At 46.1% G+C, this 14,806-nt stretch overlaps 1 protein-coding gene across 2 annotated transcripts; it reads right to left on the bottom strand.

Annotated features, from left to right (window-relative positions):
* Positions 1-1,816: 1,816 nt before the first annotated feature.
* Positions 1,817-4,429, bottom strand: EGR4 (early growth response 4). 2 transcript variants are annotated; one of them, XM_090281430.1, is made up of 2 exons: positions 4,063-4,429; positions 1,817-3,661 (listed from the first exon to the last, which is right to left on the bottom strand). In XM_090281430.1, exons 1-2 carry the CDS (start codon positions 4,190-4,192, stop codon positions 2,346-2,348), a joined length of 1,446 nt encoding a protein of 481 aa, XP_090137556.1. In that variant the 5' UTR covers positions 4,193-4,429; the 3' UTR covers positions 1,817-2,345. The 2 variants fall into 2 exon arrangements, with proteins under 2 accessions (XP_090137556.1, XP_090137555.1); XM_090281429.1 differs by having other exon boundaries at positions 1,817-3,658; positions 4,063-4,341.
* Positions 4,430-14,806: the final 10,377 nt, after the last annotated feature.

The raw sequence follows: 14,806 nt of genomic DNA, 5'->3' as shown, positions 1-14,806 counted from the left end.
TCCTTTGTTCAGGTTGTGTGTTTTGGGACCAGCTGCTTGAAATCTGAACCTCTGTGCTGTTCCTTACCTACTCTGCACAGAAAGTGAAGTCAGGTGGTTCATGCCTATAAAGGAAAAGTGTGGTCACTTAAACAGTAAGATAATAAGTCATCATTATCTTGTCTCCATGAATCTACCACTTAACCTATTACAATACCTGATGGTCTATCATTTGAGCCTTTCTCTAGGGTTAAACATTGCCCTCTGCAGGTTACTTTTAAAAAAATGTTAACTCTTCTGAGAGGTAATATCAAATTCTTTATCACAAATTGGTTTATTAGATACAAGATATTCAACCATATGAAAGCACTTAATACCTGGGGAGAGAAATGGGCAGAACGTTTGACTTAATAATTTTGTCGCTGGTCAACTGGACTGTGGGGGTGGAGGGTGGGCACATCTGAGAGTGAAGAGATAAAGAATAAAGAAGCCAAAGGATCAGAAGCTGAGTTGATCTGGCACCACAGGACTGTAAGTCTCCCTCCTTTTTTTTAATAAAAAAAAAGATTTTATTTATTTTTTAGAGGGGAAGGGAGGGAGAAAGAGAGGAAGACAAACATTGATGCAAGAAACATTCGTTTGCCTCTTATACGCATCCCATGTGGGGACTGAACCCACAACCAGGGAATGTGCCCTGACTGGGAATCAAACTGGTGAGCTTTGGCTTTGCGGGATGACACCCACCTACATGGTCAGCGCTGTAATTCAAGAATAGCACACCTCAGAAGAGAAGAGAATGAAGACCCCTGTCAGGCCCTATCCTTTCCTTGGCAGACAGGAGTTGTTGGGCAGGAAAGATGGGATGCATGGCAGGCTTTAAATGTCCCAAGGTCTGTCCAAGGTGGCCAGAAAGAGTGTAAAAGCTTTTGGGTTGTGAGTTTAGGGAGTGAAGGGGACCAAGTGAAACCCCACCTTCCCCCTTATTGGATTATGCTTTCCTCCCCACCCTCTTAGCTGCACCCTCTACCTACAAAGCCATGATGGAATTTGCCTGGAGGAGTTAGAGAAAAGGGGTGATGGCAGGTGAAGAACTGGACGATAAGGGGGCTGTTGCCTCCTGGGGAAGATCCTTTGTGGGAAGAGCAACTAAGGTGGCTATGAGCCTCTGGCAAGCACTCTCTCTTCTCTAGACTTGGCTCTGCCATCAATAGTCTAGATGAATACTGAGCCCCTTTTGGCACCAATAGCATGGGAGTCTCATACAGATGCACAAGCACTTGCTGGAGCCTCTGTGCCACCCAACACACTGGGTGTTCACAAACAGCACTGAAGTACTGCCGTCTTCTGCTGCTGTCCTTACTGCTTGGGGCTCCCTCTAGTTGCAGAACCTATTTCACCTTTTAGTAGGAAGCCTTTCCTAACCGTTCTATTAAGTGGAGGATCCGCCATTCTAAGGTTGGGGAAAAAATCACTAGCTTTGAAGCCAGAGAGATCTGAGATTGACCATGTCTGTTCCTAACTGGCTTACCCAGAAAGTTAACTACTTTGTTTCCTGGGTCTTTGAAATGGAGTACATGAACGCTGCACTCAGGATTGTGAGGATTAAGGAGGATAATATATGCAGAACTTCGAGAAACACCTTGAGCCTTTAGGCTAGCTGTGATTAAATTCATTTGTTAACTCAGTACATATTTATTTAAATACCTACTATGTGCCACAGTGCCTGACAGGAGGTGGGTAATGACTCCATGAGTGTGAGGAACTCCCTGCTTTTCTGGCATACATTTTCCGGAGGGGAGGGGAGGGGAAGGGTCAGGAGCTTGGATGGCAGATTCAGTAAGCTTTTAGCACAATAATTTTAATTGCAAAAATAAACAGTTTTGCCAACTGCTTGAGAGTAGCGTCTGCTTTACAAAAATTAACAACAACAAAAGGAAATAACCCCAAAGCAAAATGTTACATCCAATGGCTGCTGGAAATGACATTATAGTACAAAATACCGCTCGAGACCGGCTCGGCGCTGCCCCAGCCTGTCTGGGGTCAGGGTGGGGGACTGGGGGACAGCATAGGGCGTGCGCCAAGTACAAAACATTGCCTTGAGTCCCAAGGAAATGCCTGCTCAGTGGGGGGCCTGACAGGACTTCCACCAAGAGCCGCTCTAGCGGCAACAGAGCCTGGACAGCGGGAGCTGTCCACGGAGCTGGTGCTGAATGGAAAGTGTGCGGCGGGTGCTTCAAAGGAACTTGGAAGCCAGACCAGAGGCCGGCCCCGGGGCGGGCTGGAAAGAGGCAGGAAGAAGGGGGACTGGCCTCGTCTTCCTCAGCGCGCCGGGCAGCGGCGCCCCAATCCACAAACCTATTTCCTCCTCACAGGGCGGCGAAGGAGAGGCCCAGTGAGTAAAAGCCAAGACCCTTGAGCCTCTCCTCTGCGCGCGCCTTCTGCTTGAGGTGCACCTTGCTGTGCCGTTTCTTCTCATCACTGCGCGCGAAGCGGCGGCCGCACACGTCGCATGCAAAGGGTTTCTCGCCCGTGTGGGTGCGCACATGTGTGGTAAGGTGGTCGCTGCGGCTGAAGTTGCGGAGGCAGATGCGGCACTGGAAGGGCTTGTGGCCCGTGTGGATGCGCAGGTGGCGATTGAGCTCGTCGGAACGTGCAAAGCTACGCACACAGCTCTCTACTGGGCAAGCAAAGGCCTTGGCGTGCGGCCGCGGGCAGAAGCAGCGTGCACTGCACTTGCCACCCCGGCGCCCCTTGCGCCGCGCCTTAACTGAGGGGAACAGGGCGGGCGGCCCAGGAGGCTCAGGCACGCCAGTGCTCCCAGGGATGTCTGCCACCACGGGTTTGGGGAAATCCGCCATGGCGCTGGGAAGGCCCAGTGGGGAAAGCTGAGGCTGCGTACCGGCCAGAAACTCTTCGCCGTCGCCGCTACTCCCTCCTTCCCCACTAGGAGGGGTCAAGAGCCCCGGGAGGCCCTCGGCCCCCTCCCCTAAGTTACAGGAGGCCAGCGGGAAAGCGTCGTCGTAAGCCCCCGTAGCGTAGAGTCTGTTGGCCGAGTCAGCGGGCAGCTCCCCGGGGCAGCTGATTGACAGCAGATCTTCAATCTTGGTCCCCATCGGGGCGAAGTGGGCCTCGGAGGCGGCCTGGTAGCCTCCCTGTGAACCACAGCTCCCGGGGCCCCCGGCCGAGAGCAGCTCCCAAGGAGCATAGAGACCTTTGAAGGCCGAGGCAGTGTCCAGCGCTGGAGAGGCCGGAGGAGCCCGGCGGCCTGGCTTGATGTCGGGTGGGGAGAGCTGAGGCTCATACAGGCACTGCGAGGGGGCGCCAGCCGCGGGCGAGGCCTCCCAGAACGCCTCAGGGAAGGCAGCAGCTCCCAGATCTGGGGAGTAAAGGTCCGGTGGACCTGGCAGCAAGGCGTCGAGGCCTGAGGGAAAAGAGGCGTCCAGTGGAGACCGGGTTGCTGGCACATCAGGGCCGGGCAAAGGTGCCAGGCCTAGGATGCCCGACATGAGGTTGAAGAGTGACTCCGGGTCGTGCGGGTGCTCGGGCACTGCCTGGATGAAAAAGCTCCCGCTGTAGCTGAGGCTGGGAGGGGAGGTGGGCGCAGGCCCCTCCAGGAAGCAAGAGTTGGCTAATTCTCCTCCGGCGCCGCAGCTGCTCAAAGCCCAGCTCAAGAAGTCGCCTGCTGAGGAACAAGCAGGAATCAACTCAAGGCACACAAAAGGGCGTGCCTCGGAGTCTGCAGCCCTTACACAAAGATCCTTTGGTGCGCATTGACATACAAAGTGCCTTTTTGCATATTCTCATCCAGTTGGAGCCAGCATACGCCCCAAGACGCACACAAAAACATGCACACGCAAAACACACGTGCACAGGCAAAAAGGACACCTTGATACACGCACAATTTCCTGTGGAGGCGCTGGTGGCCCGGTGGGGATGACAATGTCGGTGCGCACCCCAAGACTCCCCTGAGCTTCCTAAGGTCCCTACCCCCTCATATCCTGCGTCCCAGACCCTGCCTGTTCTTAGGTACCGTGCGCCCCCGCACTGCGCCGCCGTCTGAGCAACCCCGGCCACGCTCCTTACCTCCGGCGTAGCCAGCGGCCGCGTCCCTGGAAGGCAGTCGGGGCAATTCGGTGCTGTGTTCCGAGCAACAGCTTTCGGAGGACTTGACCAGAAGAGCATCGGAGGCGGAAAACTCGTTAAGGTGGAGCATGGCGCGGCGGCGGCGGCTGCGGGGGGCCGGGGGGCCTCGCCCGCTGGGGTTGGGGGCGCGCGGACGGCGGGGAGGCTGGCTGTCGGGGAGCCCCGCGCCTCGCAGAACCAGGCGCCCGCGCTCCTGGCTCCGGGTGCTCACCTCCGGGAAAGGGGTCGGGGGGCCGTAGGGCTCTTACTTGTTGGAACCGGCCTCGAGCGGCTGCTTCTCGCTTCTCCAAAGCGCAGCCGGGCTTCCCCCAAACCGCGGCCCCCCCACTTATATAGCAGCGGCAGCGCTGGCTCAGGGCTTCCGACTCCCGGGGCCACTGCCATTTCGGGAGGCCCCAGCCCTGCCGCTGTGACGTAAATGCCCAAACATGGACACAGGATGTGTGCCGGGGACTCCCGAAAAGGAAAGCTCGGGCTGTGACGTCGTCGTCGCTGCCTCCGCGGGGCCCGCGCCGCTGCGTGCGCGCGCGCTCCCTGAGCGTGGTGCCCCGTATGCGCAGGGGCTTTGAGTACCCCTGGCTGGGGCGCAGTACCGCTTGCGGACCGACGTCCAGTAAGTTCACTTTCCACCTGGAGGCCGAGGGGTATCAGGTTACACGGTTTGGGATCAAATCCACTGTGCCACTTACTAGCTGCCATTTAATCTCCCTGAACATCAGTTTTCTCACCTGTTAAATAGAGGTATGTGTACGTGTCTACCAGTGAGATTATTGCAATTACTCGTCATTTGCTCACACGTGTTTTTAATTTTCTAAATAGTTTTTTAAAAGTTTATTCCAGGAAAAATAACACTTTAAGTTATAAAAGATTATACTATTTGCCAACGGTGAGAGAAAAAGTCAATTAGTACTGAAGGATATATTCTCAACTGAGAAATAAAAGTCTCTCTTTATCCTATCCACCTATCTCTTGAGGTAGCCACATCTAAGCTTCTTGTGTATTCTTTCAGGAAAAAAAAATTGCATATGTAAGAACACACACTGCCCTACAATATAATTTTTCCCATTTATAATAGTTGAGATATTGTTTCATGTCCAAACACAAAGAGCTCAGTCATTCTTTTCTAAGACTGTATAACACTCCTTTGTGAAGGAGGTCAATTTATCCACTATCCATGATCATATAGGAAGTTTCCAACCTTTAGCTTTTACCCACACTGTTGTACTCAACATTCTTGACTATATACATGTGAATATATCTGTGGGATAAATTGCAATGAGTATAAATTGGGGTCAAATGCTATGTAAAACTTTGAAGGACCACTGTCAAATTGTCCTCCAGAGAATTAAGGCCAATTCCTGCTCGCTCTTCCTTCACCTACAAGGTGTGAGAGAATTCTTAAGAACTTTTTTCTGCCTCCATATAAATAAAGGGATATTGTTTCCAGCAACACACAGATCCACAGGTCATGTCTCCCTGGAATCAGGGAATAATAGGGTTCCTTCTGAAAAACTTAAAAAAACAAACCTTAAAGAGGCTGTGAATCTTAGCTGCATGTCCTCAAAGAAGTGTGCCTACTCTCCTGATCTTATCCTGCTGTGGTTTTCCCTCTCTTACTTTCTCATCTTTTTTTTTTTTTAAATTAAATTTTATTTTGTAGTTCACTTAACTCCTTTCTGGAACCAATTTAGGGGATTAAATAAACACATGGGATAGCATATTTTTATTAATGAAGAGCATCAATTCTTTGGACTTTCTGTGCTGGAAGGTGGGGAAAGCAGGCCCGGGGTTTCCTCCTTCTCTACTTTCCTAGGAATGGGAACAAAGCCATTCAGGGTGATGGGCTACAGCATGACTGGCAGTGTATCTCCCAGCCTCCCTTGCTGACCAATACTCTCCTTTTCAAGAGAGGGTGCCAAGAATACCCAAACCTCACCAGATTCTCAAGCCTTTCACCCAATATCCATATGCAAACATTCGTTCATTTAGCTTCTCGATGTTCACTCCTCCAGTGTCTGCTATGGAATAGAAGGTAGATTTTGCTTTTCATTCTGCCAGGACCCTGAGACACATCTCCATTCCTTGTTGCCCATTCCTAACCCATAAGGACCCTATAAGTGTGTTCTTGGAATAGTCATCACATGATCACTTGCAAAACACATGCAGACACACTTATGTTCAGCTCCCGGTATCTGGGAATCATACAAAGGTTTCTTAGAGTCATGCACATACAGCATATTCTGACGAATGCCACAGATATAGTTTTATGTTAGCAACACATATGTTTGTGTTAGAAAACATAGAAACCCAGCACATGTCTGTAAGGGTTAGACACACAGAACACTATTTCTTTTCAACTCTTATTTCATACTTGAGCTTGATTCTAATTCAAATGCATTGCCAAGACCAGGTGAGCCCACACTAGACATGCAGGGCACACATGTCTCAAATCCATTCTGGCATTTTGCTGCCTGGGAGCGAGGGGGAGCAGAGGGGTTTGGCTAGGCAGGTGTCCAGGGCTCCCCAGGTTTCCCCATCGGGCCAGATTGGCCAGCCCCAGGTTCCCTGTCCCTTCTGTTGTCCTTCCCTCTGCCACAGCATTCCTCCTCCATCTTAGTCATGAATAATTCCCCTACTCATCTGGCAAATTCCCAGGCCATTGCTACTCTGCCAAAAGCCCTTGAGTTAGGTCTGTGTTAAGACAAGGGTCCAACTCCCCTTGACTTTCTTTTGTTAGAGGCCAGGACTAGGGGCAGAGCTGGGGAGGGAGGAGTGAGTCAGAGAGGAGAAGGGGAACACAGCTTGTGCTCTAGATGTGGGCTGGCACACACCCCCTCCCAAAGCTGCGCCACTCTCTTTCAGTGGACACACAATCACACAGTCTCATACACAGATGGTTACCTATAGAGGGAAGTTGCATCTGCATTTGGTTTGTTGAGGAGGAAGAGAAAATATAAAGGGGGAATGAACATTCTGTAGTCCTTCCCAGAACAGCCCCTCCTACCACCCCCACCCCCACCCCCAATTTTAACAGCTTAAAAAGAGATTCTGGGCCCAGGTAGAAGAAAGGTCACTGGGAGGGAATGGAAGAGATAGGAGCTTAAACCTATGAGCTCCACTTTATTCACACTTCAGATATAAAAACAAATTCATACAATGGTAAAAAGGGAAATTACATACATTGAGCACTTTACAAACATATCATTTAATCATCACAATAGCTCTATGGAGAAAGCAATTGTAGACCCATTTCATAGATAAAGAAACAGACTCAAAAAGTTAAATAACTTGCTCATGGCCACACTTCTATTCATTGGTGGGAGGGAGAGTCAAGCCCAAGCTAGCCTACTCCACACGATAATTTAGGAAATAATTATTCATTTTACAAAAGGATTTACTCTAGAATGACTATATGGATGATCTTCCGCTACCTTTTCAGGCAGGGTATGATGTGCATACTTGATCTGGCTGGTGTCCATCCAATTCCCTGAAATGGCTGCCATGGACAGCAACACTATGGGTCATATGAGACATGTACGTACTGAGAAGGAGTGCATACAAGGTCCTTGGAAGCCAGTGTGAATGTTGTTGCTGCTGTTAGTGGTGGTGTGTGTGTGGCCCTGGTGGGGAGTGGGAGGAAATTTCCAATTTCCACAACAAAAGGTGGGGGAAGGAGAGTTGACTTTCTAGACAAACACTGAACAGACAATGAGTGAATGAAGGAACAAATTCATTCATCAAATGTTCATTGAGCACAGCCCTGTGCCAGGTGCTCAGAGGACCCTTTGGATGTGGTGCTGCACTGGAAGCTCTGGAGCCAGGGAGGGAGAAGAGGGAGAGCAAGAGGAGTAAGTCTAGACCCTGTCATCCTTCTGGTAATGCTACTGCCCCTCCCCCACCCCACCTTGATCTTTCTGCTCTAAATATCATTGTGTTCAAATAAAAGTGTATGTATTTTAAAAGACTCAGGAAGACAGCTGCCTGGGCGTATTAATCATGAAGAGGCCAGCACTCAGTCTCCATGGTGACTCCTGACAGAGCAGGGGAGCAGTTCCACATCCCTCTTCCTGGGGCCATGGAGATGCAGGAACAGCATCTCTCAGTCTCTTTTGCCTCTCTGCCTCTCCTCTCCCCCACGCCTTTCCTGTCAATTCTTCTCTCCCATCCTCCCCCTCCACTCCTTTTCCCCCCTCTTCCTAAAGGATTTATTTAAGAGCAAGGACAGAGGCAGGATCCAGCTGTCAAAGGAACAAAGAACAAGGATGAGGCTGCAGCAGAGATGAAATGTGCCTCCAACTGCAACCTCTGCAGCACATGACTACCCTCCTCAAGGCCCCTGCCGTACCCCTAGACTTCACTGACCACTCAGGCTGAATGAGTCTGATCATCTGTCCCTGAGGAAAGGGACCCATATCAGGGTCCTTCCCTGTCCTCTCCCTCTTCCCTGCCTATGGCCAGACATTGGTTTATGGTTTGAGTCCTGATTGTTATTATTTTTTTAATGCCCACAAACATAATATATATAGGCTTACTGGTAAAAGGCAAACATGTTGAAATTTATAATGCAAAAAATGAAAATATCTTTACCAATTCTGTACAGAGATATATACATTTAAATACTTTCAGGGTAATTCCTATAGTCCTTGCACATTCATTCAACATTCATCTATCCAATTGTAGCATCATCATCATCATCATCACTATTCATACCAATGGTAGCATACTATACATACTCTTGTAGTTAACATTATATCTTGAAAGGCTTTTCTTTTCCGCTAATCATGTTACATACTAATATATAGTATTGTTAACAACTGCCCCAGAGTATTGCATTATATAGATATACATAATTTTTTAACTTGATAATTTCCTGTTTTTCTCTGTTATACAGAATCTGGTTCACAATGGGATACTACCTCACACTGGTTAGAATGATCATCATTAACAAATCAACAAACAATAAGTATTGGCAAGGATGGGGAGAAAAGGGAACTCTAGTGCACTGTTGGTGGGAGTACAGACTTGGTGCAGCCACTGTGGAAAACAGTATGGAATTTCCTCAAAAAACTAATAATGGAACTGCCTTTTGATCCAGTGAGTCCACTGCTGGGATTATATCTGAAGGATCCTGAAACACCAATTCAGAAGAACTTATGCACCCCTATGTTCACAACAGTGTTACTTACAATAGCCAAGTGCTGGAAACAGCCTAAGTGCCCATCAGTAGATGAGTGGATCAAAAAACCGTGGTACATTTACACAATGGAATGCTACGCAGCAGAAAGAAAGAAAGAACTCCTACCTTTCACGACGGCATGGATGGAACTAGAGGGTATTATGCTTAGTGAAATAAGCCAGGTGGCGAAAGACACATACCATATGATTTCACCTAATACAGGAAACCAATGAACAAAGCAAACAAATAAGCAAAATAGACCCAGAGGCATGAAACAAGGAACAGACTGACAGTGACCAGAGAGGAGAGGGGAGAGGGAGAAGGGGAAAAGAAGGGGAAGGGTCTATACAAGGAACTAATACAAATGACCCATAGACATGGACAGCATGGTGGGGATTGACTGGGAAAGCAGGGAGGTGGGCAGGGCAGGGGAGAACAGTGGGAAAAAAATGGGACAACTATAATAGAACGACAATAAAAAAAAATGAAAAATAAAATAAAATAAAGAATCTGGTTGTGCATAGCCTTTTATGTATACTTTTATATACCACTTATTATTTATCAGGTATTGAGAGCTTCCCCCCCCCTGAAGATTTTAAATTCTCTATTTTATTTTGATTTTACACACTGTTTGAATTCTTCAAGCAAGAAAGCAAGTTTCTATATCATTTATTACACAGGCGGATTGGAAGACAGAGCTGTGAAGGTTTTGCTCCCTTTGGGATGAAATGTGTATGTGCAATGTAGTACCTATTCTGGCTGGCACAGAGAAGGCCTGAAGTATTCCTTCAGCTGTGGCTCCATTTCTTGCTACCCACTCTTGTCAGGGTGTTGGAATAAAGTCTGTTTGGCATGTGACTGGGTGTATTTCTCCAGTATTCATCTATGAACTATTTGAGGGCAGGCCATGTTCACAGCCTCAGTGCTTACAACTGGGTCTGGCACACACCATTTTTCCAATGATGGCTAATAAAATATATGCTTAAGAAAGTAGGAAGAATCTCCTTCTGAGATTACACTATTTTAATGGCTCAGTACTTAGATGATTAAGACACAAGATAGTCCAAGGACCTACGTTTCCACTTATTTTTGAGTCTGCCAGACTCTGTTTTGGGCTTGAGAGCTTTACACATACTCACCAATTATTCCTCACAATAACCTGATGAGTACTATTATTATCTCTATTTCACAGATGGGGAAGTTAAGAAGAAACTTGCCCAACCTTACAAGGTTAGTAAATGATGGTGCCAGGATTTGAACTTATAGTATAACCATGGGATAGATTCCCAAGAGTGAAATTTCTAGTCAAAGGTACCACATTTAAAATTATAATCTATATTGTCAAACCTTCTTCTAATAAGATTGTTCCAATTTGGGGGTCAGATAATGCACATGAGAGCCAACCAGTAAGCAGAAAGAGGCATTCTAGTGATATTTTAGTTCCCATTGTAAAAATTATCAGTAAAGACAAGAATCTTTTCACAGGGCCTTGGTATTTCCTTTTCTGTGACCCAAGGGCCTAATGCTTCACCCTGAGACGCCTGAGAGAGAGGCTTGCTCATGCTCCTCATCCCCACAGTGGACACTGGAGATGAGGTTGTTCTGGCATGGACGGGGGTGGGAATATGGATTCGAAAACTCCTTACCCTCATTACTTCTGTTCCTTCTAGTTTGGGTCGTTGGGGAGGTGGAAAGGAGAACAACATGACTGCGAACTGTTTAGGAAAAGCTTCTTAGATTCTTCCAAGACAACTTCTGTGTTGTTTTCCCACAGGAGAAAGGGAGGTTATTCTTTCTCTTGTTTTCTGGTCTACATTCCACCTTGGACAAAATGCACATTGGACTAAGCTGAGAGGTAGATGATCACAGAAAAGGTGTGACTAGGAAGGATTCTAGGAGGGTGAGAGGCAGGGGGATGGGCACAATGACTTCTCCACAACAACAGCCACCTGGCATTTGGTAGGAGCCTCCCATCCCCACTTTGTTATCTAAGCCAGGTTTTCCCTTTTTGAGCAATAATGGACTTGAATCTTAAAAGATGTTTTTATTTGTTTAGGTCATGGTGTTCAGAGTATTGATTTTCAATTCATGAGTTGAGGAGGTGAAAAAGAGGCTGAGGGAGCAGACTGAGAAGCCTATAGCTGTAGAACAGAACTGGGGGGTGGGGTGGGGACGAGCCTGCTAAACCTACCTGACATATTTGTCTTCTTCCTGGCTTCCTCCTGCTTTCTCTCATCTGAGCTCATCTTACTGTCTTTTTTAAAAAAATTTATTTACTTTTTAGAGAGAGGGAAAGGGAGGGAGGAAGAGAGGGAGAGAAACATCTATCAGGACTTGAACCAGTGACCTATCAGTTTGCAGACTGGCTCTTAATCCACTGAGCCACATCACCCAGTGCTCATTTTTCTTGCAATAGTTTTCCTTTAAGGTCTGTGAAGTGGCTTGGTCAGTGTACTGGGATCTGAAAACATAACTCCACTATACCCTGGCAGTTGATCCACAGTGGGGCTGTTGAGCTATAGCCTGTGTGTCCCTGAAACCATTTGGCTAGGCTTATGGTTGCAAGTGACAGAACCCCAACCTGAATTAGTTTAGACCAAAGAAAGAAAGAAAGAGAAAGAAAGAAATGGAATTCATCTGCTCACAGAACCAAGGGAGTGTCAAACAACCAGCCTGCACGGGGTTTGGTACCCTCTCAAGGGCTAAGAGTTTTCCAAATGCTCTCAGCTCTTTCTCTTTTCTCTCACCGATGACTGAAAACCTGGCCACTAGCGGATTCTGTGTACTTTATGTCAGCCTGCTGTGAAAAATAGATTCTTGTTCTTAAATTCCAGTTAGGAAAGACCTCTGCTATCCTTCCTAGGACAATTATCCTGCTAGGGTCAGGGTAATATATAGCTGATGAGACCACTAGGGGCTTTTGGTGTACTGGACAATACTCAAACCAACTGAGCCACACTGACCAGGGCTGCTAGGGGCTTTTGATTATGTTTTGAGGGCCACTGCCAGAGAAGAGAAAAGTACTAGGAGCCAGGAAGCCTTCTAAGAGCCTCAACCTCAAGCCCTGGGGGCAGGAGTCAGGTAGCCATGAGCTCTGGCAGGTTCTCATAACAGGGGCAGAAATGGATAGTTCCCCCTGCAACACAATGCCCCTGGAGCAAGTTCCCTGCTCCATCTGTCTGCTAGCTCCAAGGAACACAGCCCAAAATAAAAATCCCTAATTAGCAATTCCTGCAATCCAGAGCAAAACAATGTATTTGTTTCCTAGAATAATCTGGAGCCATGTTCAGCTTGGCAACCGGTGTGTCCCACACATTCATGCACAGTGCCATGTGAAGACTCCTGCAGGGACCTTTACCAAGTCAAGGTATGAGTGGGAAGGCTCCAAGGATCCCCTGCCCAGGCAGCAGCAAGCAGGGGCCCAGAGCAGAACTGGCTTTATCAATGCTTTACAGCAGGTGTCTGTTACAGGGTAAATAGGGAATGAAAGGAACTTCAATGGGATTTTAAACACCAGTTCCCATTATGGCCAAACCAGAGGTGGCCTTCAGGCTTCTAGAGAATCCACTCAGGAGTCAGGGAAACAGATTCTACCTGACCTCTGCTATTAGCTTGTTTTGTGACCTTGAACAAATTACGAGTCCTTTCTGTGCTTGCATTTTCTCACCTGTGAAATGGGGGCATGTAATTTGCTCTACTCACAGTGTGAGGATTAAGAGCTAGAATGAACACAAAAGGCAGTTGAAGCACAAGTGCTAACTACAGCAATGAGAGATGATGTGAGAAGCAATCTATCCAGGTAAGAAATAGTGGATCACCCTGCCCATCCCCATGTATGCTCCCTGTGTTTTCTGGGCACCTCCTCATATGGGGGTGGGATTGGTCACCATGACCTGAATGTTATGAATACCTTTTTTCTTCCAATCCTTGCTCTCATTGATTCATTTATTCATTCATCCAAATATTTATTGAGGACTTAGCATATCAGCCACTTCAACGAATTATTACAGAAAGGTATGATGCACATGACAGTGGGGAAAGGACAGGGTGGTTTGACACCGTCTCTTTTGAGATAACCATTTTTCTCAATTCTATCCCTCTGGATTAGTTTTGCCTGGTCTTGAACATCATCTACATGGAATAATTCAATATGTACTGTTTTGTGTCTGGCTTCTTTTGCTCAACATAGTGTCAGTATATTTATACACTCCATGCTTTGCATGTATCAGTATTCTTAAAAAAAAATCACTGAGTAATGTTGCATTGTTTGAACATACAACAATTTGTTGATCTACTCTTTATCTGAGGGAAGTAGGTTTTTGTTATTGTCATTTGCTTTTGTTTGTTTTGAGGATGCCAAAAGGAAAATAATTTAGAAATAAGTGATAGTGAAAAGACATAACAGTTATAAATTCTTGTGACCTAAACTTTAAAAAATATATTTAAAAGTATGAACAAAAGATTAAATTTACTTAAGAAAAATAAAACCTTTAAAAAATCTAGTAATAAACTCAAGAATGTGCCAGATGAAGATGAAGAAAACTATAAAATTTTCCTAAAGAGCATTAAACATAAAATAAGTGGGGGGAATTGTTTTTTGGGATGAAAAGACTCAATATGTATTATAAATATATTGATGTGTCCATGTCAGTGGGTTCTCTGTGAGGCAGACATTAAGATGGAGTTAGGGGGACAAGGGAGCGACATGTGTGGAAGATACAAGCAAGACTGGGCAGGCAGCATGCAAGACACACCTGACAGTTTCAGTAAACCCAGTGACGAGTTCTAGGCAAAAATTGCACACGAGAAGAATCTTGCACTGGGAAGAAATGACTGGTTGCCTAGTATCCGCTCTGTACTCAGCTCTTGGTGGGGGCCTTCCTGGAAAAGGCATGGCCTTAAAATGGAATGTAAAAGAAAAAAAGAAAACAAAACAGAATTTTAAAAATTCTATCATTTTCCAAAAACAAAAATATTAAAGACTTAAGTATAAATATAACAAATAGTAAAATCCTTATAAAGAAATTGATATTTGATTGAAAGATATTATGCAAAGACTTAATTAAATGGAGAGATAAATCATTTTCACATATTGAAAATTAAGAAATTGTAAGATAGCAGACCTTCCCAAATTCATTGATAATGTAAACAAACACAATATTAATATTTTTGTGATGGTTCTTGAGAAGTTGATTATGAAATATTTATGAAAATGTGAAGAACCAAGAGCAGTTAAGAAGCTTTTTGGAAAGAATAAGGATGGCTGGGGGGAATCATGCTGCTTAATATAGAATAAATAGTGAAGTTTATCATAAGTAGTAGAGAAATGTAATAGACTAGGGAGTCTAGAAATGTATCCATGGATTTAAAAAATGCCAGTAAGGTGTGGGTTTTTTTAAGGAATTGGGATACAATTTGACAAATTCTAAAATGTGTTTGGAATAACATGAACTAATCAAGAGAATTTTAAAAATTATGACTAATGCTCTATTAACTATCAAAACTTAT

The sequence above is a fragment of the Furipterus horrens genome, unplaced genomic scaffold, assembly GCF_987537825.1.
Source record: "Furipterus horrens unplaced genomic scaffold, mFurHor1.1.pri manual_scaffold_6, whole genome shotgun sequence".
Classification (NCBI taxonomy): Eukaryota; Metazoa; Chordata; class Mammalia; order Chiroptera; family Furipteridae; genus Furipterus; species Furipterus horrens.
This window is presented reverse-complemented; position numbering and strand designations above follow the sequence as displayed.